The following is a 27,287-nucleotide window of genomic DNA, read 5'->3' as shown; positions in this document are numbered from 1 at the left end:
CACCTGACCCGTCTGGTCTGGAAGATATCCATCATCCTCTCTGTCTCTGAAAAATCCCACCATTTGATCGGCTCTTGGAAAATCCCAGTGATCCTAATTTTTTGGAGAAAAAAATATAATACAATATAATTTCTGTGATGGTTGATCGGATACTTCGAGCCGAACTCGACCCGGTTGTGAGTAAAGACCCGAGGGTCATGGACCAGCTCCTGGCTTCACAGAACAGGACATTCTACAGTGTTGACCACCGGTGTTATTTCCAACATGTCCAGAAAGAGATAAAACCTTACATGAGGAGGATCGTCGCCAAATGGATGCTTGAGGTAATTAAGAAAAATTATTTGTTAATAATTAATATTTTTTTTAGGTTGTGCCGGCAGGGGTCTTTCACAAAGCATTACCCGCGGGCCACATTTGGCTCTCGGAGCTTTTTGTCGTGGCCCGCTGATCATTTTCATAAATGTTTGAAGTTTCATTAATCACTCTATATAATATTCTATTATGTAATTCTATTTATATAGAATAATTATTCTTTAATAATTTAATTTTTTAACAATTATTATTGCAAGAAATAATTTCGGAATTAATGAAAGAAGTATTTCTAGAATAAATGAAAGAAGTATTTCTAGAATAAATGAAAGAAGTATTTCTAGAATAAATGAAAGAAGTATTTCTAGAATAAATGAAAGAAGTATTTCTAGAATAAATGAAAGAAGTATTTCTAGAATAAATGAAAGAAATAATTCTGAATCAAATTGATGAAAACTGAAAATTAATGAGGAAAATAATTTCATAATTTCTGATACAAATTATTTCACAATCAATAAAACACTAATTGCAAAATCATTGAAAGAAATGATCTCAAGACGTATTGAGAAGAAATAATCTCAGAATTATCGAAATGAATACAGTCGAATCCCGTTTTAACGAATACCGTTATAGCGAAAATCTCGTTTTAACGAACACTTTTCTAATCCCCCAGATAAGTTTACATAAGAACAATGCAAATACCTGTAATTCTTTTATAGCGAAATTTCGCTGTAACGAAGGGATTTCTCCGGTCTCCCGGAGTTCGTTATAACGTGATTCTACTGTAATTACATAATCATTTAAAGTGATTTCAGATTTAAATTAATCTCAGAATTGATTTATTTAATCAGTAATCAATCAAAAAATTTTTTTTCAGAATTAGTGAAAAGAATTATTTCAGAACCAATCAAAATTGATAATTAATAAGAGAATTAATTTCAGAATAGATAAATGTCTTCAATTATTTTTTGTCCCTGTTTAACACGAGGCCTCCATTGGCCCCTTCTATTAAGATTTGACTAAATTGCATGATTTGGTGGCCCGCGGACTTCATCGGAAGTTTCGATTTGGCCCGCAGAGTGTCTGAAAGATTTAAACCCCCGTCCCCGGGTAACATATAGGCCGGGTAATTTAGCCTATTGGATGCGTGTGGAGAACATTGGTGAATATGTTTTTCTTAGACCCATTGTTGGAAATCGACTATTTCTAACATTCAGTGAAGCACACACTATTGAAATGTGTTCAATGTCCCAAAAAAAATGTTTATTGTCAAATGTCAAGTGCATTGGTAAAAAAGCTTTAACTGTCAATTGTTGATTATATTATTGCATGAAAATACTTTAATTTCCAATTATTCTACGTATGTCTATGATAGCTCTCAGGTCAAACGCCGACGGTATAGGTGAAGGACCTTCAACCATTATTGTATTTCGATATCAGGCTAAATCAAAATGCTCTCGAGACTTGACGATATATTATTCAAATCCTACACGCTCACCCCATCGCCCCGCTGAGCAGTCCAAATGCGCTCCCCCCCCCCCCCTAGAGTCATCTGGTATTGGTCTGCGACCTCAAACTTAAAAAGTACAAATTAACTAGTCGCATTTATACATCACTTAAGTAACGCGCGGAGCAGTTACGCATCATGTAGGTGGCCCGGGGGGCACATTCTCAGGTCACTTAAGTGACCCGGAGCTTGTTTAAAGATCACCCGAGTAACCAACGGCACAGTTCCCGACCTTTCAAGCTGTCCGCGGTGCAATTCCACATCATTCAAGTCACCCGCCACGCAGTTCCAGATCACTTGAGTGGACTGCGGTACATTCCCAGAGCACTTAAGAGGCCGGCAATGCAGTTCAACATCACTTTAGTTACCCGCGCCACAGTTACAGATCACTCAAGCGGCTCACGATACATTTCCTAATGTCTTAAGTGGCATATTTATAGATCGCAAGAGTGACCCACACAATTCCAACCGTAAGTGGCCTCACGACACTTCTTTAAACCAATGGAGTGGCGCGCACTCTCGTAAAGGTTGGGGCACCCTTGATTTAAATAGTGATGACAGCAAAAAAAATGAAGAATAACAAATTACTGCACAGTCCAACTCAATTCCGGTTCTGTGTATAACGTGGAAATTACCAATCTTCATATCCAGGGTGATGACTCTTAATAGTGTCTTCACGCTAACGGTCATTCACGTCTCATCAATGACAAGACCGTCTTAAGAGCCTCATGGGGCCCAACGGGAAAATTAATTTTTCTGAGGCCCCTTAATTGACGTATAATGCTTTCGTACCAATTCACATGCTTAAAATCTCGAAAATCTTAACCAGAGATCTCATTATCCTGAGCCCCCCCCCCTTCCCCTCCTGCACTCGAGCCCCCCCCCCCCCCCCCCCGGAGGTGCCCAGGTGAGCCCTTGCGTTAAGACGGCACTTGAATGACCCATACAGTAAAAAAATGAAGAAAAAAATTCCAAGTAAAATACCTGTGTATGGAATTTTCGACAATTTTTAGGGACATTTAAACTGTGTTTTCATAACACTAGGGGGACACAGAAGGAAGCAGAGACACATACGCACACGGTAGAAAGAGACAGGAAAGGTGGCAATGGCGACCAACCATTTCCGGGGACTCCGGATGCTGTATTCATTGTTGGAATAATAGGAGGGATCAAATACATACACGGGAGAGACTCCTTTTTTATTGAGCATCTTTTTCCTTTCCTTTATATTCTGCCCAACAAAGACACTCCTGTCTTGAGGAAAGGTTCCTCTCTCTCTACCTTTTAAAAAATGGAGGGGACTTCCTCTCCTCCAATCACAACTTCCCTTTCCATGGCCGGTCCAAGATTCACGTAGTACATACAAATAACCTCGTTCCTCGAAAGTTTACTGGAGCACGACCTGGAGCATGATAATGGCCGAACCGTTTAATGCTGGGGCGCTCGACGCTTTGGAGATTGCGGGCCACTTCATGGGATTGGAATCATATCGCGGGCGACTTCAGTGATTTGGAAATGTGGCGGCGAATGAGTTAAGTTAATCACACACGCTTGAGTGGGCAGGGAATGCGAAGAGGGCTGTCAAGTGATCTGGAAATGTATCGTGGGCTCTTGGGTCGTGTGACACACGCGGGAGGCCGCTCTAGAAGGGGTGTGCGTACCAAATCCAAGTTTAAAAGAAGGAAAAAGCTTTGCCGACTAGAAAAAGGTGATCGGGGTGCTAAAAATAGGCCCCGCACGGGTAGAAATTTATTTTCGATTTCCCTGGCTGCGGTTCATTTAAGTGATCTGGAAGTGTAGAGGGGTCATTTAAGCGGTTTGAAAGTACGGAGATGGCCACCTAAGTGATCTGAAAGTATGAAGAGGGACACACTTAAGTGATCTGAGAATGTGAAGGGTGTCACCTAGTGATATGAAAGTGTGGAGAGGGCCACTTGAGTGATGTTGCCGTTTGATGGAAAGGGCTTTTCCTGCTAGGGTTGGAGGATTTTGAGGGCCTCTTGGTGTAGTTGTTGACCGGCCTTCTCCTCTATAGTTTGCTTCCGACTGAGCAAACCGCTTGCGTCTCCTGGCAGACAGAGCAGGACCGGGGGACGGTACTACGCACACACACTCTGTTACAGAATACATTGCATTCAAAAGTCACCAGTAATATCGCATTGCAGTGAGAGGCAGGGACCTGTGGACAACCTCAGATTCCTTCCGCCATGACTAATATTCTTTTGAATGACCAGCTTATATCCCTTGTGGGGTACAGAGCGGGGGTCATGGTCGGTTTGTTGTTGTTGTACAAACAAACAATACTCGTACATGTATGAATAATGATTTAGTTAATTTTTACAAAATTGGTTTGAAGTTGCGGGCCGCATCAGATGACTCTGAAGAACATTTGGCCCGCGGGTCATTGGTTGAGCATATATGATTTAGTGATTCAATATTTGATGGTTTTTCTAATTCTTATTCAGGTTTGTGAAGAACAAGGGACGGAGGACATCATCTTCCCATTAGCCATGTCATACATGGACAGGTTTCTGTCTCTGGTCAGTATACAGAAGACGCATTTACAGCTACTGGGTGCGGTCTGCCTGTTGATGGCGTCGAAACTGAGGCAGAGCCGGACACTGGCCGTGGACACCCTCATCTACTACACCGACTATTCTGTCACAGCTAATGACATGATGGTGAGTTTTGTATTTCATTGTTAAAACTAAGAGATTCTCGATTCGTGACCATTCCATCCAATCCATTGGGGTCGTCTTGGGACAGGAGCGTCGGGAATGTTTCGAACCTCCGGATACTCGCCTTGAGTTTCATATAGGAAATTTCTGAATCAATTCTAGGGGTGTTCGAACCCGCTCCATCAATTTTTGTGGGTGCTCGAACACCCACAACACCCATCCCCCTCCTCCAGCTCCGATTCCACTGTCTTAGGAAGAAACGGAATCTAAGTCTACACTAAGGTTTTTCACAAGATACTTAGCCTAGGATCATAGTTATACCAGTGGTTCTCAACCTGGGTTCTCGTGACCCTCTTGCGGACCTGGGATATAGTAAGGGAGGCCACAGTTGAAAGTCAAGTGGAAAGGGGGGGGGGGCTTATGACTATGGCCTCCACATGGGTGGGGCTACCAGTATTTCAGCCCGTGATAAATCCCTACTGTTATTATTATTTTCTTTTACACACTATATAAATTCACTATGTGAAAATCTGGTCTAGGGACCCACCGGGAGGGAGGGGGCATAGCCATGACATGTAATGGCTTAGCGATGACTAGGGATGCAATGGAAATTAGGAGTTTAATTGGCCAGAAAAAATTCTTAATTTTTTTCCCACACTATAAATTCACTATACAGGGTCACGCCAAAGATTCCATTCTCGGATTCCTGTCCGCAGAAGGGTTCTGACAGGTAATTAAGGGGTCCACAGAGCTGTGTATAATGACAGATGTGACAAAATAAAGCACCTAAGTGAAATATGTGATAGGTGTGACTATACTTACTTTCGGAATCCAGCAGAACTGTCCATGAAACCATGGCCATCCAGACATGGCCCAGGATCTCATGGGCGGCTATCCTACTGGAATTACTAGCCAATAGTTTACATACTCTCAGAAATCATGGGTCCCCTGAAGGAGGACACAAAAGCCCCGAGTCTCGTGAAGATTTTGCATTAGTCTTTTGTTTGATGAATTTACAATAAACTTCAGGTGCCGTATATTGACTCATCAAATGTACACCTTGGCGACGGATCCGTAAATTTTACGAGTTGTTGACCCAAACACAAGGATGAACAAACACTGAATAGGAAGAGGGTTGCCAAGCGAGCAGCTGCCCATGTGTGTGTGTGTTTATACAAATGGGGATGAATAATCGCCAAGCAGCTGCTGCTGTTTATCGGTTCCAGGAACTCTTCTTAGGAATTCAGTGGCAACCAGCAGGCAATAAAATACCCCGTTAGGCCTCCAGGTTAGATTAAGGTACAAAGTGAATCACATGACTGTTATGCATTTTTTTTATTTATCATTATAAAGGGTGGTCCTATTGTCACCTAGAGCTAACCCAGGATCATGATCAAGGGGACTGGTTCCAGGACGTGAAGAACCGGCCATAGCGTCTCCCCCCCCCTCCTTCAGCAGGGTCCCTAGCAGATTTTTTCCGGGACCTCTATAGTGAATTTACAGTGGGAAAAATCAAACCAAAAAATGATAAGATTCGTTCTAAGGGACTCCGGTTAGTCCTACCCTTGTGGCGGAAGGAGGACATCACCTAAGCTTTCACTTACAAAAGATATACATCTTCATTTCCATAAAGTGTCCCGCGGCGGTGTGTGGGGGTGGGGTTTGACTTTGGCAGGTGAGAAGGATGCAGTCACACCGGACAGAAAATTATTAGGGGGCTTAAAACGGGCTTAAGGCAATATTTGCCTCGAAGTTGGATAATAAGTTCCACTGAATCAATTGTTATATTAGAAACATTGCTCATGTCGGTTTTCTGATGCAGGAATGGGCAACTGGGGGGGACCCGAAGTGAGATCCCGAAATAAATCTTCCTCTATTCCTTCTCCTCCCCCATTCAACCATATGGAGAAGGTTTTGTGCTAAAATGCACACTTGCTCCGGGTAACCAAGTGCATGTTATGGGGGGGGGGCGCTATGTCCTTATTGATAGTCCACGACAGTGATCCTGTTGTGTAGTCAAGAGTCGCTGGACGGTGTCTAAACAATGCTAGGAATCACTGGCGCAAAACGGCACAAAGTGATTACGCTCATACTTATCCGACAATTGGAATCATAATGTCACATAATGGCAGTGAGATTATGGGAGTAAAATTAGTAGAGGCCCCCCAATGGGTGGCGGGTATCGCAATATTGACCCATTGTATTTTATTCTTTCTTACTGCAATTTCTGTGAAAGGGGTAATTGCTGATTGGGGCCCCATGGATTATTTTTGTGAGATACGAGCTCTTCTTGGAGTCAATGTCAATTTATCAGAATTTTATCGGTCAAATCTTAGAAGTGCTTGGCCACCTTTTTTTGAGATGGCCGCGTCCTTGAGACTAGTTACCGCCAAAGTTTGGCATCATTGTTGTGCCCGAGATTTTTAAAAATAACCTATTTCATAGCCGCGAATTCTCGCGAGCATGTGGGGGGGGGGGGCACGATGATGATTGCTGGGAACATGACGATGATGATATTGTCAGTTCATATATTCCATGATCAGCCAGCTCCGTCTTTGACGCTGGGGTGGGGGATAGCGTCCCCAATACCTCCGTAAAATGCCCATGGGCAATATTTTGCACCATACAACGAAAATTTACCGAAGTGCAAAAAAAAAAAACTTGCTAAGGCTTTCTAATAAGAATGAAAACATTGACGCTCAGCTTTTAGGATTTAAATATCTTATTCATGCCACCCCCTACTTAAAAGGGTCCCCTGGAAAGATTTTTTAGCAAAGCCGCCCCCCCCCCCTTTTCTAAAACAACTACCAGAATTTAAAGGGTAAAAAATTCACATTCAAAGTTTAGTCCCAGGATCTCCAAATTAGAGCCTCGTCAGCCTCCCCTGATCTTGAGCACCATAAATAACTGTGGGCCCTGTTTGAATCCAGGGCCCCAGGTTAGAGTCCCGTCAGCCATCCCCTGATCTTCAGGTAATTTGGCCACACCCTGAATCACCGTTGGCCTCGGATTCAAACCAGGCTCCTAGGCTTGACCACCATCAGGTTTTCTTGATCTTGGGACAATGTGGCAGTATCATACATCACGATGGGCTCCAATTTGAATCAGGACCCCAGGCTAAATTCAGGACTCCCGCCAGCCTTCACTGATCATGAGACCATTTGGCAGTACAATAAATACCTGTGAGCCCGGATTCAAACAGGGCTTTTGCAACAGATCCTGATCGTGAGGTAAATCGGCAGCCCCATGAATCAATGTGGACCGCAATTCAAACAGGGAACCCAGGGTTGAGCACCGTCAGCATTCACCGACCTTGGGGCAGTTTGGCAGTACCTTGAATCACGCAGCAGCACCCCCCCCCCTCCTAGGAATCCTAGGCTAAGATAGAGCCTGTCAACTTTTTCTGATCTCGAAGCAATTTGACAGTACCATAATTTAGGATAAGCTCCGATTCAAACAGGGCCCCCAGCACATGCAACACAGGGGACTGGCGTTGCTCCAGCCCTGAGGCCAAAACCATTTTTTGTTTTTATCATGCTATAAATTCACTATGGAAGGTCCTGTGAAAAGTCTGTCTTGCGGGCTCCCATGCTCTAGAGCCCCTTCAGTCACTCCTGATTTTAAGACAATTTAACAGTATCATAAATCACGATGGTCCCCAATTCTAATAGGAGGCTCCATAAATTACGGAAGATTTTTAATAATACACACATATATTTTTCATGTATATCAATTAGGCTCTAGTGGGCTCCCTCTTCCCCAAAAAATATTAATGTGTTGTTTTTTTCTTTGCAGACGTGGGAGTTGATGGTCTTGAGCCGGTTAAAGTGGGACATGGCCTCCATCGTAGCCTGCGACTTCGTCGACCCCATCATAGCCCGATTAGGTGTTGATGAACAGGATATCGTCAGGAGGCACACGAACACATTCATCGCCCTCTGCGCAACAGGTAAGGGCCCCCCCACCAATTGTTCAATTAATTATTTTTTTTTTCGAAAGGGCCCTCGGATACAAATACGAGAACCAATTTTTCCTTCTCTCATCTAATCATTAGCATCATGAATTCCAAAGAGTTCTAGCAATAACCACCAGGTGCTTCTAACTACGAGTTAGGCCTGACTAGTACCTGGTATATTGTGTGCCTGGAAAGGGTCCCAATTTGGCCTTGGTCGTTTAAATTGGTGTCAATGGGTCCCTAAAAAATATCCTAATCGGCAACCTCATCCTCACCAAAATAAAAAGTATAATGAGCATAACATCCTTATTCCTCATAGGCCCTTGCGTGTACCGGGGGCCCCCTCCTATCCTTCCTTGAGGATCTTTAAAAAGATGCAGGTGCTTTCGTTCCTTTAATTCTAACGATTCGGCCTAGTACAAAAGATCCATCCGTGTAACGGAAATTGGGAGGAGACGGTGATGATACCTAGGTAGGTATTTCTCCATCGCCGGGGTCAGCGGCAGGTGTCGCAGGGCCTCTCGGGAGGGCCTTGCCTACCTACTGTATTGTTTTACAATTCAAGAAGGCATCAAGAGACTCATATAAGGATGAGTGAGGTCTCTTTTTAAAAGGCAGGTGAAAGTTCACGGTCTAATGAAAGCCGTAATAATCGCGGCCGACGGCCTCGCGGAATAAATAACGACCCCCGTCACATAATTTGTATTTTGTTGTGGCCTTTGTTCCCGTCGTTAGGCCTATCTCCAATTACCGGCTTATAGATATTATTAGCTATCTTTTCAATAGGGCAGAGAGGGCTCTGACCGATCAGTTAAGTTCACGGCTGTAAACAACGACAAGCATAGGCCCTCAATATGCGTAGATTCTTATAATAGGTGAGCGACAGCATCATTGGGGCCCTTTTTTTCCGCGTGGGCAGTAGAGTGCCTATTTGCCTAGGGGCTCGGGATTTTAAGGAGCTCAAAATTTCAACAAAATATATCCACTGACAAACCAGAAACTGTTGGGGCCACCAACTAATCTTTTGCTAAGGGCGTTATGGGAAAGTCAAGTCTTTAGAATCAGCGGAGATTGATACTGCAGATTGATTCTGTCCAGTGAGGCCCTATCCAATGAGGCCGAATTCATCTACTTGTATCAAGAATCATAGTTGTATTAGATCTCATCATCATGTACCCTGGGAGCAGATAATGGAGGAACATTCTCTCCCCCCCCCCACTACCAATGAAGGTCCCCGGGGGATTTGTGTCTAAGCGGCTTTAACCTTGAGAAAGGAGGATCAACTTTTTTTTTACTATACATCCATTGCGAGATAGAACTAGACTAAAATTCATCACAGGGCCGGAGCTCTCGCCTACGGAAGTTCATCCGCCAATCCGTGTATATATATTCAGGCCCGGGCCGCATTTAGTAGCAAAAATATATTATCTAACCCGTTAAAATGGAAAGAGTTGGTCAAACTAAACCAAGGGTGCTCAACCTTTTGGAAAGTGGGGCGGGCCACTTCATTGGTGATGTATGGAAAAAGTGTCGCGGGCCCCTTCATTGAAACGTATCATTCATTCACGTATGAAAAAATGTTGCAGGCCACTTCACTGGTGTAAAAAAGTGCTGTAGGGCCACCTGATTTGGGATCTATGAAAAAAGTGTTGCAGGCCACTTCGTTGGTGACGTTTGACAATGTGTCAAACGTCACTTAAATGATCTGGAACTGTGCTGTTGCAGGTCATGCAGGTTCATGTCACTCAATAAGAAGTGGCATGTAAATGTGCCGCGGGCCACCTAGTTGCTCTGGAATGAGTTTCTATGAAATGGGTTACATGGATAACATAGTGCCCAGATGGGAGCATGTCGCGGGGCCAACTACGTGATGCAAAACTGCACCACGGGTCACTTTAGTGATCTAGAAATGTTGCACACGGACCGCTTGGGTGAACTGGAAATGTGTCAGGATTTTCAGATTTTCCAGGATTTTTGCAAAATTAGATTAGAGATCACAGACCACTTCACTAAAGGGGGGGGGGGGGGAATTTGTCCCGCGGGCCATAGATTGCTCATGTATGAACTAAACGGTCCTGAAACAGCAGACCTGACTGCCCTCTCCTCGTTGCGGTTTGATCCGGGCCCATCCCAAAGCCAAAAAAAATCCACCCTCAAATGCTGCTGTTAACATGGCCACTGCATACGTCTTAATTTATTTAAATCTAATTTTATGTCCCTTAATATTTTTGAAGCGCGTTTTGAATCCGCTTAGGTCCGGCCCAGGGGCTATCAGATAAGAACCGACTCATTCCTACTTAATTCAAGTCCATCCGTGTGTCCGATCGGGCCTTCGGACCCATGGACACAATACACATTCATTAGGCTTGCGATTGGTAAACAAACGGGACATGGGGACGGGGGATGGGGACGTCGGGCCCACCTGGCCGGTCAACAGCCGCTATTTTCAAAATATATACCAGGTGTAAAATGTGAGGGTATTTTTTTTTCCGGTCTGCGTCCGGGACACCATCGATTTGTGTATATACATGCGTGTGTGTTTGTCGCTGTCCATCAGCGCGTGTATACCATGAGGCAGGGGGCGGTCCGAGGGCCCCCCCCCCCACTTACGTGCCGTCATACTACAATAATTATTGTCCTTTTCGAAAAAAAGGGAGGGAGTAAAAGAGAAAAGCTGAACACTGTACATCTGGTGTGTATTGGACTTTTTCATCTGCTCTCCGTTAATGGAAGAGGGGCCCGGGTGGAGGGAGGGGCCTCTCTTCTCTCTACTCCATCACCCAATTTCACAGACCTGAGGCACGCGACTAACGTCATCGAATAAGGGGGCCTATGGTAAAAAGAGGCTACTAGAAATGCGCTACCACATACCTTCAGGCAGATTCGTTCCGTGAGGCCCCTAAACGGGCCTACCCAATATTATTTAAGTTGATAACCCAATGGGTGTTTACTGATTAATACTTATTCGGGGCCCCCCTTCTTCATCAAACACTGAGAGAATTTTTTATTTCTGTTTCATTGTCGATTACATTCTGTTTTGGTTTGAAATAATTCCCAAGGGGCTCCCCTTAAAATTTTTGTCCATGAAGGGAGCAAACGTAGAGATCTTGCGGCCCTTGGTATGTGTGGATTCTGACAATAGGTGTCTAAAAGCATCATGGGGGGGCCCAATTTCCGCATGGGCAGCTGAAGCATTTGCGTAGTGACTCATAATTTTTGGGGGTGGCCCACAATTTGAATGTCATATATATATACTGACTAACCCGCTGCTTCTGGGGCCCCCACTAATCCTTTTTTTTTTTTTTTTGCTCATTGCGCCCCCCCCCCCCCACGTCAAGGTCTGATCGTCCTGAGAATTAGGGCTCCTGGGCAAAAAAAGTGAAAGCACCGTGTTAATGGAAGCTGAAAATTCAGCTGCTTATTCTATCAAAGATCATAGTAGTATCAGATCTCATTATCGTGTATTCCTCAATGTATCTGAGGGGGCCCCAAGATGATTTTTGTGTTTAGACATCTCTGGGGGCCTTGTCGGCACCTTCAGAAATTAGATTAGACCTCCAAGTATTTTTTCCTTCGACACCCGAAAGTGCCCTGAGCCTTTTTTGGTTTCTAATTGCGGCTCAATAATCACTGATTATCGTATATCATTCGAAGGCATTCGAAGCCCCTCAAGCATATCGAAAGTGATTTTGGGTGTTGGCGTGGGAAAAATTTAGGTATCGGTTCGGGGCCCCCCAACGCCCTTTCGATAAAGTCATTACGCATGCGTAATCTCAATGCATGATCAACATCCTGTGACGTCACGTCCATTTACTCTGTACAATCTTAACGGTTATTTTCATTAAGTTTGAATTAAACAGAACACACACGTTCAGACATTTTTCCAACACAAAAGAGCCCCCCCCCCCACCACATTCTGGTACAGGGCCCTCCCCCCCAGTTATTTCATTGTCCCCCACTTCAGTATCTGTTATGTTGCTAAAAATGCTAATAATTTATTTCAGTTTTCGTCACGTTGTCCGTGAAACCCTGAGGGTCTAAAGGCCAAAACACGCCACACTGACGTGACGTGATTAACACGTAACGTCAGCGTGGTGTGTTTCGGCCTTAAAGCGTATATTCTCAACCTATGGCCTGCGGGTCCAAAATCGATAGTCCATGACCTCAACCCTAATTTTGTGAGAATGGCTTTTGACGAGCTAAGCTTCACATTTGAAAGTCAATTAAGTAGCCCGCGGCACATTTCCAAAGTACTTGAGCGAATCACAACATATCTCCAAATCACCATGTGTGGCACAGTTTCAAAGCACATGATCGTCTCTAGGCGCCGTCCCACATCGTTCAAGTTACCCGCGGCACAGATCAAGATCAAAGCAGCCCACATAGACAGATTTCCCCATGACTTAAATTGCCCGTGGTATATTCTCAGATCACGGAAGTGACCCCTGGCATATTTACAAAACACGAGTCACCCGCGGCACAGTTCCAGAGCATTTAAGCTGCCCATGGCACATTTCCATATCACTTTAGTGACCTGCGGCACAGTTTCAGATAACTTTAGTGGCCCGCGACACATTTCCAGGTCACTTACGCACCCCGCAACACGTTTTCAAACCAATGAAATGGTCCACGCTGTCCTAAAGGTTGAACACTCTTGGCCAAATGAAAGGATTCTTGGAAGGGGGAAGACCCCCGTGCTGCTTGTGGGTCCCCAATTCAAGAAGAAATCAAAGAAGCCCTCCCTCTCCCTGAAAAAAATCAAGTAGGGGTCCACAAAAAATTTAAATCGCGCGGGGTCATCAATTGTCCACGGAAGGTTCATTATACCGATTAAAAAAAAAGAGGGGGCGCCCAGTAAGTCAATAATAAGCGATAGACATGTTCGTCCTATTTAGGGCCCACCTCGGGGGGTATCTTCACAGTACTGAGGTCGCGTGGCTCATCCACGAGCCCAAATAAGAGCTTTGTTAGAAGGAAATGTTTTAAAAACTCCCCATTTTCGGGCCCCTTTTCTATTTTCACCTAGAAGAGGAGGAGGCAGATGTTAAGGTCTCGGTGGCTCCCCCTCTCCTCTTTACCCACAATATAGTAGCACCTGGATTACCTGGCCCTATTAATGTAAGGTACATCTTTTTTTTTTTTTTTTATAGTACCTTGCGGAGGAGAGAAGTTCCTCCTTGTCGAGGTCTCATCATCATCTATGCTGGTGAAGGCCTACGAAAATGGAGGGGAGTGGGGACGAGGGCCCCCAACAAGTCAAGCAACCTAAAATTATTTTTTTTTTCGTACGCTATTATTATTTCTGGCGCGTGCCAGGTGAGCATTGCCTATGTGTGGCAATGTCCGAGTTTAGGTTTCTTCGATCCGTCTGTCACAGCATCTGCTGTTTGTCGTGAGTCATCCGTTTTGTTTGAGGGACCCCTCCAGGGGCCTTCCTCCGCGTGTGTAGAGGAAGAAAAGTTACAGTGAAAACGGATTATGTGTGCTATGGGCCCACACCACGGCCGACTAGACATTCTAATTGTTTAGTGGGCTATTCCCACACCGAGACATATTTAAAAAATAGTAGGTCCTTGACATCTCCTCCCATTTTTCGGAATTAAAATCCAGTCGATACAACCGGGGGCCCCCAATTTCCCGGGCTCTGTCTACATTTGCTGGGATATTTTTCTGGGCTCCCCCTCTAGTAAATTTCTACAGTAAATAAAAACAATCATACTGATCCCTAGAGGTAATACCTCTCCGATCATGAGTATTTAGTTAGCTAAAAGTTCCTGGGAAGGGGAGTGGGGGGGGGGGGTTCCTGAAAGGTTCCGGGAGTCCGTGAGCTTGGATGTGAAAACAAGTAATCCGGCATTTTTGTATTGGGAGTTTGTACTGAATATTATTCTGAAAAGGAAGCCATTTCCGATAAAAAGCATAATGGAATTGTGTGAATACAGAAGGGAGCCCGTAGTAACTAGGGGAGGGGGTAAAGCGCTGTCAGCTTCGGAGGGGGGGGGGCATTGACTAGAAATCCTATAACAGTGTCTCTCTTTACATTTCAAGACCCCTTGGCAGGTCCGAGGTTTACGGTCTAAAATTTATGGTATTCCCTTGTGCACTCAAATATTTTGGGGGCCCCCAAAGTCCAACTTGAACCCCCTCCAAAATATATATATATATCCACCACTTGTAGCTGAAAGTAACATGCTCCTTGGGTTATGCCATAATTGCTCTCAATATATTTGCGCTCTAATTACTAAAACTCATTCCCGGACACCACAACCTTTTGCGCACCCTCGGGGAGGAGGAAGGTCTGAAGGTCACCTATTTGAAAATCCGCTGCCGTATAAACACTACAATGTTCGTCAATTTCATATGAATGGATACTTGGATACATATGAATATATATGCACTATGAATGGATAATAGTATCTGGTGGTCACGGCCAGTGAGGAAAAAAATGGTGGTCGCAGAGACCTACCATTGGGGTCCCTACAGTCGTGGTAATAGAAATTAATTATTTTTTCTGTAATAAGAAGCAAGATTGTGCTTCAACCCTCGAAATGCTTATGAAAATCTGAATAACAAAAAAAATGTAGAAAATTATTCACCCCCGCGAAGGGGAACCCTTCGTCAGGTAAAGGTGCCACTGTGGGGGGGGGGCGAGACCATCAGAGAGAGCTTGTCCGAAATTATGACTGGTAAGTTAAATTTTCTTTTACGTCCTTAAAGTTTAAAAACGACTCAAGGACAAGATTCCTGCCAAGGGCCCAGGAAACTGTGGAACCCCGCGATCGGTCCAGATGCCATTAAGGGGTGCTGCAAGTTAGAGAATTCAGTAGCAAAGTTATCTCATGTGATTTACATCTGCATTGAAGGGTCCCTCCTCGTTGAACGGGATAAGGATAAATTCGTTTAACGCTAAATCGATTTGTTTTTTTCTTGTTATCTTTGGATACATATTTGGAACCCATCCCGTATCCCATCTGTTGGTCTCACTGGGCCCTCCCCACCCATCAAGAGGCTCCCTAACTCGGTCTCACCTCCCGGAACACTGCTTCCCTCCCTTCACGTATTAACTCCCTAATGACCCGTAATGTTCACGCCTCTATGTCATCCCCACCTTATCAAAGGGGGGGGGGTGCCCTCCTCTTCAGAATGATGGATCGGAAAGATAATGTTTTGAAGGTTCCAATAACAACTCCTGTATGGCGTTATTGGAACAGATATATCGCGTGATCTCTCGGATATTGTCCTCGACAATTGGCACCTTACGGTTTTAAAGCTCCAGGAACGTCCATATTTGAGAGACCCCCATCACCTCCCCCCTTCACGGAATTTTTTTTTTTTTTAATTAGCGCCCCCCTCACATTTTAAAACAATTCCTCGGATCCTATATCATATGACTTGTTATAACGTCAATCCAAAGTGATGATGGCATCCATATTTGAGCCCCCCCCCTCCATTACCTCCCACCTACACAGTTTTACTTCAGTTGGCGGGGAACCCCCCCCCCCTCCTCTCGAAACCAAGGTTCTCGAAAGCAGCTTCGATACAGTCCCCCTATAACTTCGATCCATTTATGGTAGCGAAGAAAAGAAGGAAAAGACAGGAAGAAAAACAGAAAAGAAAGACTAGAAATTCCTTCGTTTTGACAAGTAAAAACCAGGAGGGACCCGTAAGTCTTTAAACGTCTGTAAAGACGCGAGCGACCAGATCTTTGGAGGGCCAAGTCGTCGGTGCACCATCACGACAATGCGGTGGCTCACGGATCCCTACTGATGTCAGATCTAAACCTGTAGAAAAACATCGCATTCCAATACTCTCACGATCAGCTTATTTCCCTGATCTTGAACCAGGTTCCGAAGAAGTGCATTGACGAAGGCAGTGGACGGTGTAATAAACAGGCTTGCATTCCATATTTAAACCTCTGTATGAACAATGGCTAACATGTATAATTGCACAGGGTAATTACTTCGAAGGGGGAAAAAACCAAATGAACAGGTCCTATTCTGTGTATTCATTCTTTCGCAATAAAATAAATCTCAGAACTTTTTGAACGCAAGTAGTATTTCAGAATGTTGAGAGAACGCTGCGCTAAACACTATAGCCCATGGGGGCCAAATTCCAACGGTATCTATCGATAACACATCATTATCACGGCCTCGTGTGCCATTACGTAATCATTCCAACATGGACATGCATGACGGAATTTTTCACATGGCAGTAGAGAAAATTTATTCCACGACGCCATTTTGTAGCTCATCACGCAAATGAGATAAATGATAATTCCGTAAGGGCCTTCCAGCTATATATAACTAGGCCTTCCAGTAACTATTATTATCATTCCTCTCCACTATCGTCTGTCGAGCATGAAAAGAAATGCTCACATGCTCATGATCAACGCTAAACAAATAACGCGAATAACAAAATATTTCTCTGGCGATATCATTCGACCATCGTGGGAAACAAAAAAATGGCGTCCAACACCATTAATTAGCCTCACACACACACACGATCCGTGCGTGTTGGCGATAGATTATAATCTCTGCCCATGGGAGAATCGACGAAACACCGTCAAGAGATTGGAGATAATCGTTTTAATTTGAAACTGCCCTCGAGAGGGATGCGCAGTAATAATTACGTGACCGGAAAACACATGCAACATGGATGATGATGATGATGTTGCAGAGGCTCAAGACTCATCTCGCGTGACGTTGGCGAGATCAGCCGTTACACCACCAGCGACACAGGAAACGAAAAAAGACTCGAAAGCATCATCAAACGGTCCTTACACAAGACCATCAGTGTATAGGGACTGAATGACGCCCTCTGGCGTTAACGACCAGCGCCCCCTGCCCCCCTTAAACGCAAAGGAACTAATTCTTACAAGAATTGCACAAAACGTCCGGTCCGTGAAGATAATGGAGCTCCTATGACGTCCACGTTAGGAGGATTGCGAAATTTCGGTTTGTGACGTGTGTGTGTGTGCCACTTAGGATTCTAGGCCGATATTTTACGAGCCCGATGCTGGGAAAATGTCTGTTATGGTGAATCTTGGGGTCATCCGGTTCTCATTACCCTTGTCTATGTCCAGCACCAACATTATTACTTACACACTACCCATATTGATTTTTAGAGGAAATAGTATGAGGTCAATGGTTTCCTGTAGGAAGCCAATGAACTTTTGGATCAACACCAAGTGTTTAGGATGGACGTTTCTGGCCATAGGCACCGGAACCTGGGAGCTGAGGTCATTTGAACTTCCCCCCTCCCTCCAATTATTCATGAATATACAATGCATCGCTCCTACGTACGGGCTTGAGTCCCGTATATACGGGACGAATGATCATTTTCAACCCACTCCCTTCAATGTCTTCACGTCGGTGCCTCTGTATGTGGCTCGTATGCCGGTGGGAAAAGTGTCGATATTACTTGCCATTAGGGATGGAGGGTCCACCCGGCACGGCTTGGGAGCCTCAAGTGCAGAGGGGCATCAGAACTAGGGTTAGCATCACAGAGGGGCATCATTTTTGACATTGAGCATGTATGTAAATAGGTAGGCAATTAACTCCAGATGGCTGTTAAAACCCCGGCCCTGGTCGCAGAGGAAACGATTAGTAAACAAATTAGCCGTAACGTCATTATAGGGTAGGATTGGCCAAGGTCGCAAAGCAGCCGATTGGTATGCAAACCATCCGCAAAAGAGGCAGATTAAGTAAACTGTTTGATCAAGTGTCGCGCGCAAAGGACGCGTGTTTCTTCATATATTGGAGGGCAGTGCCGTCTTAATGCATATCACCCACCTGGGCATGGCCCGCAAAAATTTTGGCTTCATTAGAACCTGGAAAAAAAGAAGGATTAGGCTCCTACCTTCACGCTGATTATAATCAAAAATGTTCAGTTAGTCGGGGCCCTGCTCCAGGATGTGGGGGTCCATGACAGGGGATCCGGATATCGATCTTACTTGGAAAAAGTTTTGTTGGTTATGAATTTACGTAAAAAATCAATCAATTCAATCAGTAAAAAGCGTTTCACACCCTATAATGACATGTAGTAGTAGGTAGGGTCTCCAAAAAATGGCTCGGGGATCCATGATGTTCTTAAGTCAGCCACCTCGTTGGGCAATTTGCCTGTTGGGGCGTTGTATTTGTATTTGTATTTGATGACGGAGGTCCTGGGCAAGCATGACCATACAAAAATCGGGACCAGATGGCAGGGAGCTATCTTGAGAGCACCATAGACCCTAGGACAGGGGTTCTTGACATTTTTTTTTTTTTCAAACCGAGCACAACTCAGGTCTATGGCCATGGGCAATTTGCTACTTAGGGAGTTGTGCCAGAAGTGTAAGTGTGTGTACCTAGCACTCTGAGTGCGTAACTAGTGTTGCGCCTGATTTTTCAGTGCTGCCATCTATATTTCAGATGTGAAGTGAGTGCAGTGTAATGACTAAATACTTTCACTGTTTGTGTGTAGGCCTGTTGCTCTCTGCTTTCTGTGGCGAGATTTTTAATGGGGAGATCGAATCTCGCATTTGCGCCTTGAAGTTGGGTCATTATGACCACTCGACCAACACAGCGGCTAGGGTTCTTAACCTATAGATCACAACCGAAATTTGGGTTGTAGGGGCTCATGCCCCCCCCCCTCATCCTGGAGCAGGGCCCCTAGAATGGGATCTTTTGCGCCCCCCTTCCCGACCAGACTTTCACGGGCCCCTTTCTGATGAATTTATAGCGTGAAAAAGCAAAAAAAAATGGTGAAAATCGTCCCGGGCCCCAGGGCTGGAGCCTTGTCAGCCCACGCCTTGTCGGGGGCCATGCAGGGGCTTCTCAGATGGGTCGTTCAAATCCACTGACAGTCAGGGACTCTTGAACTATGAGTCCCGACAGCAACTTCATCCACATGGGCTTCCGAAATGGGTCGCAAAAATGCACTTACAGACAGGGGGTTCTTGAGCTATGGGTCACGACACAAAATAAATTCGCTGAAGCTTCTCCCCCCCCCCCCTTCCCCACAAGATGAGTTATGTAAATTCCCTGACAGTCGTGTTGTAAATGCACTTATTGCATCACTGGTTTCACCAATTTCAAAAAACAAACAGTCCCGTGGGTCACGAAGCTGATCTTTTTTGTCGATTTTCGGTCACGGCTTAAAAAGGTTAAGAACCCCTGCCCTGGGTCAAAGTTTTCTGGGTACTCTACCCAGCTGAAAGTGTGTGCTCACTAATTCACATGCTTAATCTCGAAAATCGTGCTACCGAATTTCCCGGAACGGCCCTACCGGATTAGGCCGATGCGAGTCACAGTAAGTATCCATTGAAAATTGATGAATCATAATTTCATAATTGGCATATTAATTCATAAATTCAAATTTGATAATTTTTCAGATAATCAGCATCAAAATTATGCGCGGAAAAATAATTAATGTTGATAATTCTTCCCCATGGAAATGACCTAGTGTCCCCTGCTAATGTCAGTGAAGCCATTTAAATCACCCCAGTGAGTCAGCTCACCTCACCTGTACATTTCAATACAAAAAAAAAACATATGGTGAGGGCCTCCCATCCCTCGAGAGGCTCCCCCCCCCCCCTTATTTTCAAACGTCATATGTATTCAAGAGAGAGAGAGAGGAAAGAACTTGGCCTATAGCTAGGCTGAAAATTGTTATGCCTAGCCTTCCTTTCCCCGCCATTACGTATTTTAGTTATTTCGTAAAAATGTGTTGTGTGTGTACTACTATATACTACTATTACTACCACTACTAGAAGCCATTCAGCCAATCCCAACGCACATTAAAGGTAAAATATATATATATATATATATATATGTATGTGTAATATAAAGAGCTTTAGGGCAACTTCCTGTGCAGCAGCGCGCCGTCCGTCCACGAACAAAAGGGTCCTGAGGCCCGCCAAAACCACCTGCCCGCGAAAAAACATGGTTACTGCACGATGAGAGGCAAACAAAAGTTGTCGATTTCATGTCTATTTCTGCTCGTTCTCGCCAAATACATTCATTTGGCGAAGTTTCCGCCACTCGTCAATGTATGAAAATCTCGCCATTTGATGCCCATTTGGCGAGTAATCTCCAAAAAAATGAATATTTCGTAACAAATATCGACGTTCTTTCTCCTTTTTTGAAAAAAAAAATACCTACACACACGTGGTTGAAGACGGGAGGTTTTTAAAGGGACTTTGAGTAGGCTAGGCCGGGCCTATGCACGGCGCAGATGTTTATTTTCCTTGGCGGAAAAAAAAAGTGTACGAGAATGGATTAATGACTTACACAGCTACCTAAAGATTCCGTAGAAAGTCGATATCGTGATGTGAATGCAGATTAGATGTGTGCTACCAAGGCCCTACCGTTATTATAGGCTCCTCGAAACTGTTGTAGATAGGCCATATTAAGCAGATTAAAATCTAGTCCTGTATAATGTCTCTCTTTGTTCTACCCACTGCCTATCAATATAATTAATATACATATTTATATTCCTCCGAGTGGGTCTGTCATTAGCTGGGTTTTCGGAAATCCTTGTAGGGCTTTTCCCATAAGTGACTGAATCTCGTCATGAATAATTAGTACATGGACTGATTACGATTATGGCTAATGCCTGGATAAAGCCATCTAGAATTATGTTCGAATGTACGTCTATGTGTGTGATTTTCCCCTCGGGGTCAGAGTATACTCTGGTTATCAGCATAAAGACTAAATACAGGGTGAGCAAAAAGTCTGTGTAGAAACTTTAAAAATTCATACGTACCAGTTCCTACAATTTTCATGAGCTTCTAAACTATTTACGAATTTATGGGACACCCTGTACATAAAAATCGACTTATATTCCAAGTCCTGAACGAAATTAATGTTCTGCTTGGGTTATGATGCAGCTGTTGAAATTTGTATCAGTAAATATGGAGTGAAACCATCGATTCAAAAGATCTCTGAGGATACAGAAGATTATTCGAAACTATATACAAATAATTATAATATTATGGCGCAGTTTGACCAAATTGGTCCTTGCGCCAATAAATCCAAAATCCAATCTCCTAATTATATATAAGTAAGCTTTTCCTTTCTTCTTTTACAGAGTACAAATTCTCATCATATTCACCATCACTGCTCGCAGCAGCAAGTATAGCAACAGCGATCCATGGTCTCCCGTGGCTGAGCAAACCTTGGTCAACGTTAAATGAACTTCTCGACAACTTGGAGAGGATCACTACAGTTCATTCGGTACGTTCAATTATTATTCTCTGTTTTCTTTTACGTAATTGTTAGGCCGGAATTACACTGTAGAAGTTTGATAAAAGATTCTTTTGCATAACGGGGGAAAAAACAACCAATAATCCTATTGGTTTCACTCGCTCGAACGTAACCGATGAGCTAGCTTATTGGTTGCATTTTCGAAGTTTTATAAAGTAACTTTTATTAAACTTTTATAGTGTAATCCCGGCCTAAGTCTCACTCAGTTAGTCCATTTCATCTTTATCTGTGTATTTTCACTGTGTACGTTTCCTTTGCGTAATTTGTCTCCATCTGTGATTTTTCTGTCACTACTTCACTTTTATACATCAATAGTGCCGTTTTAAGGCATGGGCACTGCCCAGAGGCCTCAAGTGCAGAGGGCGCCTTGTGATAACGAAATCTGGTTAAGCTTTTCAAGATTAACCCCTTCGCTTACAAGCTATTGGCCAGAAATCCGGGTAATCTCTATTTGATGAATCGGCGATAAATGTGGTAACCTCGTCCTGACCAAACCGCACGTTAGGAAAAAGGGAAAGAAAGTTAAAAAAAAAAAAGGAGAGGGGAAAACAAACGAAAGGAAAACAATAAGTAATAGGTACGACAATAGAGTAGGCATGAAATAAATTTCTCAACTTTGTTTCGTAGTTTTAAAACAAAGCTTCGCGATGATGAGGGGTGAGAGGGAAGATAATCACAGAGAGAACTTGTGTTTGAGTTTATTCCACTGGCGTTTGGACGCAATAATAATTAAGGTGCTTAAACAGCTTCACTCGCTTCCCATCTAATTTCCATTTATTTTCCGTTGGTTTGACACTCAAGGCCGGGGGAAACTTGGCGGGTCCGGTCCCACCCCCAAAATGTCAGAAAATGACCAAAAAAATGAAAAAAAGATGGCCAAATCTATTGTTCTATCACTTTGGTCCCCCCCTTCCCCGAACGAAATTTCTGGCAACGGACCTGGTTTGACTGAGCCTTCTACTCACAAAAATGAATGAAAACGGGCCGCGAACTTGACATGGAAAAAATTCCATGTTCCTAAATGCAATTATCCGCCAAAATATTTGAACTCAAAAATGGCAGAAAATTTAGGAAAGGACAAGCATAAATGAGAGAAAATGAGCGTTGTCCGTTAGTTTTTGCTACTCTTTCATAAATTTTCTCTGATTTTTTTGAATTTGAATATCTTAACGAATATTGCATTTACAAACATGGAATTTTTTCTGTTGTCTTCAGGAGATACAGGGCAACAATGTCTGACTGTAAGGACAAGGGGGGACCTTTATAAAAATTTAATTTTTTATTTATTTCGTGCAAGACATTGTATTCTAACTTTCAAAACTGCTACAGAGAATAATTTTCGAACGCTTTTGAGCATTTTTTTTTAAATTGGAATCATACCTCTACGACAGCCGATTGATGAGATAAAGATAGCATTAGTACACTTACAGGACACCCTGTATATACAGAATTAACGGCAGAAAAAAAAAAATTCAAGAATTAATGAAAATTCGGAATCAGGGCGAGAGAAATAATTTCAGAATTGTGAAGTACTCTAATATAAAATTTACCGTCAGTGTGTGTGGCCCCACAGAGAGCACGTGGCCCCTGAGACCGCACCAGTGTCGCACGCTACCTAAGGACGGCTCTGTGATCAATGTGTAATGACAATTATTTTTTTTTTCCACAGGACTATATCAGAGTTTGTATGACGGACATTGAAGAATTGGTGTCGCTGAACATAGCCCAGTTGCAACAAGCCGTATTAAAATCCCACATCTCCGTGCCAGGAGGTTGCCGGACAAACTGTTCCGTCGTCAGCATGGCCTGCAGTCAAAGCCAGCCGGAAACGCCAACAGATGTTCAAGACGTACTCATATGATGCGACGATCAAGTGTCGTCCGATCGCCCGCTAAGAAACGATCGGAAGAACGATCGTAAACGAAAAAATTAGAAAAAAATTCAGTCTATAGGCAATAAGATATCTTCAAAAAAATTAAATATTTATACACATGAAACTATTCTCATAAATCTCATAAATATATATATTTTTTCGTACGCTGGAATTTTTGCACGTTTGTCTTTCAAATATATTTGTTGTTTTCTTGTAATATATATATATGGAAAATTTTATATGGACGGAATATAGAGAAAAAATTGATTGCATAGTCGATGTTTCTAAAAAATTACATGCATTACATGCAGAAGGTGGATTTGCGGTTGTTCCACACTTCTCCCATTTTCATCCAATTTTCTTGTCCACTCATCTCTCAAATTTTACGCCACTGAACTCTCCCCCCCCCCCTCCCCACACCTCCCTAAATATGCCTCTATCTTTAAGTTATTCTTTTGGTCACTCGCATGCTTGCACGCTTTCTTCGTCACTCTTTTGCCGCTTACTAACCCAGTCCTTCGCTTTTTAGATCTCATTCCCATGCTCTCGCATTCTATCAGGGACGTACGCAGGATCGACCTTTGAAGGAGTAAGGGGAAGAGCACAAAGATTTTCTTACAGAGAAATTTTGAGTTACCAGTTTTCAAAAAGCATTTAAATTAACAGAAATTGATTAATGTAACGTATAAAGGGTATTTCATTTTGATGTTTACATTTTTTCACCGAAATATTACTTTTTTTTTTAATTTTTGGTCGGCTTGGGGGAGGGGAGGCATGGGCCTCCTGAACGCCCCCTTGCGTACCGCACTGCACTCTATGGATCACTCTTTTGCTCATTCACATAATTGCACACTGTTTTTGCATTCACGTGGTTGCACACTGTTTTTGCATTCACGTGGTTGCACACTGTTTTTGCATTCACGTGGTTGCACACTGTTTTTGCATTCACGTGGTTGCACACTGTTTTTGCATTCACGTGGTTGCACACTGTTTTTGCATTCACGTGGTTGCAAACTATTCAAGTCACTCTTTTTTGGTCTCTCATTTACCTCGTCCTGTTTTGGTCACTCTCAGGCTCACACACTTTATAAATCACTTTTTTGGTCATTCACATGCTCGCACACTCTTTTGGTCATTCTTTCGCTTTCACCATATAGAGCCACATAATGGCCTGCACACACTGTTTCGGTCACACATCATCACAAATTCTTCGTCATTTTTTTCATTCTTTTGGTCTTTGTTTTTCTCCTGCACACACACACACAAACTGTCCAAGTCACTCCTTCAGTTGCTTACTCTTTAGGTCACTCTTTTAGTTATTAACATACTTGGACACCCGTTTGGCCTCTCGTTGACCTTGTCCTTCGCCCTCTAGGCGGAGGCGAATTTATTGTTTTACCGCCTGTAGGCTGCACAAATTTAACTTATTTTCTTGATCTCATTCTTCTCAAATTTGTCATCCCTCTAAACGCCTTTGATTTTAGCCCGCTATATACAACCGCCCTTGTAAATACGCTTCTGCATACATGTTGCATTTGATTGTAAATTCACGTTGGCTGACATTAGTCAATACTGTCCGATAAATCAACAGAATTATAACTGATTATCCTGAAAATCACGGTAATTTATCTGTAACAACTCATTTCTTTCTGCATTCGACTGATCTCAAAGACGCATCCATCGGCAAAATTCCAAGAATTCTCATCATCATCATAGCTTTATACTGTTGTTTTAATGTTGCGTATTTATATATATGTTTTACGAGTATATATTTTTTCCGGTTTCTTGAAAGTATTTTTTTTTTTTACATGTTAGCACATCGGTGTGTACATACCTGGTGAAAAACAAAAGCAAATGTTCTCATCGAGATCTCTGAGCTCAACGAGCTCAACGGCGTATCAAAATAAACCAAAGTTTAGAAATATATATAATTATCTTTTATATATACATAAATTATTTATATCTTCACACTGTATATGTACATAAATATATGTATTTTCGCTATGTTAGTTACTATTGAGCGGTGTTTCACAGCTCCGCGGTTATCATGCGAACCGGTAATTTCCGCACATTTTCTTCCATAATACAAAATTTTCCCCATAATACTTGTATTTCATTTTTTATACCCTCGTAGCATGACGATTAGGTTTTGAAATGAGGATAACCCTAGCTACAGTTTTACTGGAGTTTTATGTATCTCAAAGTAGTCAAACTCGGTTATAGCGATATCGAAGTTTCCGTAAATATTTGTCGTTATGATCGGGGTATCCTTACATGCACACAACCAAGGTTTCCGTTTTTGAGAACTTTTTTCGGCAAAAAATGTAATCAGATATTCAACCGAATGCTGTGCCAGGATCTGTTATTTCATCAAAATTATGTTGATGAGATGAATTGATCGAGGGAAAACAGAAAAAAATGAGAGTCATAAATATACGTGATATTATAGATTCTCACCAAAAAATATTACTAACTGTCAGAGATATCCCCCAATATGGAATATTTGGGGGTTATATTATATCGCCATGGGTTATTCGTAGTGTCCCGTATTCGGATCATGGTAATTAGGAGCATGTCGGTGTGCTAACTTCTTAAAAATATCTTTTTCACATCGTTTAGGTATAAGAAACGCCACCAAATGACGAAAAACGAGCCGCTATATCCGAGTTCGTAGTATTTTTATCGATGTTACAAGCAAAGTTCATTGATATTCTCTAGGGGAACCAGCCGGGAACGCCGATCATTGACGTTATAACCGAATTTGACTGTACTTCCAAAATTTATAATTGCTCCAAATTTTAATTTACAATGCTTGGCTCTAACAGTGTTATCAAAAATATTCAGAGAAAAGTTATTGTTGTCATGTGTGTGATTTCTGTGCTTTAAATTGCAGTAACACCGAATGCTGTGAAACACTGGTCTATACTCGAAACAGATTGTAAATAGCTGAAACTTATGTCCTCGTTAGCACAAAAACTCATGATTTGAGAACTGGAGTCCAAAGGAAAGATCGCGCTTCCATGCTCTCTACACCTTTCCCCAAACATCTGTAATAAAACGGCTCACAATAAAAGCACATGTCTCCTTTAAAAATCAGTGTTTTTTTAGTCATCATTGGTGTAACATCGTTAATTCCACAAACTTGAGTACCTGATTTGATTGAACGCATATACTGTGCTTGTGTATGTTTTGTGTCATCGTTATTATGATATTCCGATGTCCAGATGTTGTTTTACAGTCGAGATAACACGATTATGCACAAATAAATATATTTTTTGTATTTGACGTGTTTTTTTATTCTTTGTGTCCTATAACTGGGCTGACCATATTTCCTCGAGAAAAATACGGGAAAATATGGGACATTGCCAATTACCGCCAAAAATGACGCTAAAACCGAACAAAGTTGCCAAATACTGCTGAAGTTACGGAAAAGTCACAATGGTGGGAAATGAAGCATTACTGCAAATTGCAGTGGATTAAAATGAATTAAACGAGAAAAATAGTTCACCAAGACAAATGTGGGAGATTTAGATTCTCATTCATAATTGTAATTATTATAATATAACATTATAATATAACATAATTTATGACTTGGAAAATAATTTCAATCTTTGATTTCAATAAAGAATTAGGCAAAGAATTATAATAAATAATTCAAGTAGGCTTCGTGTAAAATACGTGGAAAACCGGGACACTTTTGCCAAAAAGTCGGGACAGCCAA

The 27,287-nt window shown here is 42.8% G+C and overlaps 1 protein-coding gene across 1 annotated transcript; it reads left to right on the top strand.

Moving 5' to 3' along the window:
- LOC149065919 (G1/S-specific cyclin-D3-like) lies at window positions 1–26,846 on the top strand. Its single transcript, XM_089253380.1, has 5 exons — window positions 1–323; window positions 4,282–4,497; window positions 8,290–8,443; window positions 21,518–21,663; window positions 23,363–26,846. The coding sequence occupies exons 1-5, from the start codon at window positions 138–140 to the stop codon at window positions 23,552–23,554; spliced, it is 894 nt and encodes a 297-aa protein (XP_089109506.1). The 5' UTR covers window positions 1–137; the 3' UTR covers window positions 23,555–26,846.
- Window positions 26,847–27,287: the final 441 nt, after the last annotated feature.

The sequence above is a fragment of the Pholcus phalangioides genome, unplaced genomic scaffold (assembly GCF_987345545.1).
Source record: "Pholcus phalangioides strain wild (caught in Gottingen) unplaced genomic scaffold, Ppha-v1.0 ptg000037l_1, whole genome shotgun sequence".
NCBI lineage: Eukaryota > Metazoa > Arthropoda > Arachnida > Araneae > Pholcidae > Pholcus > Pholcus phalangioides.
Note: the sequence above shows the minus strand (reverse complement) of the source record. Positions and strands in the feature narration are given on the sequence as shown.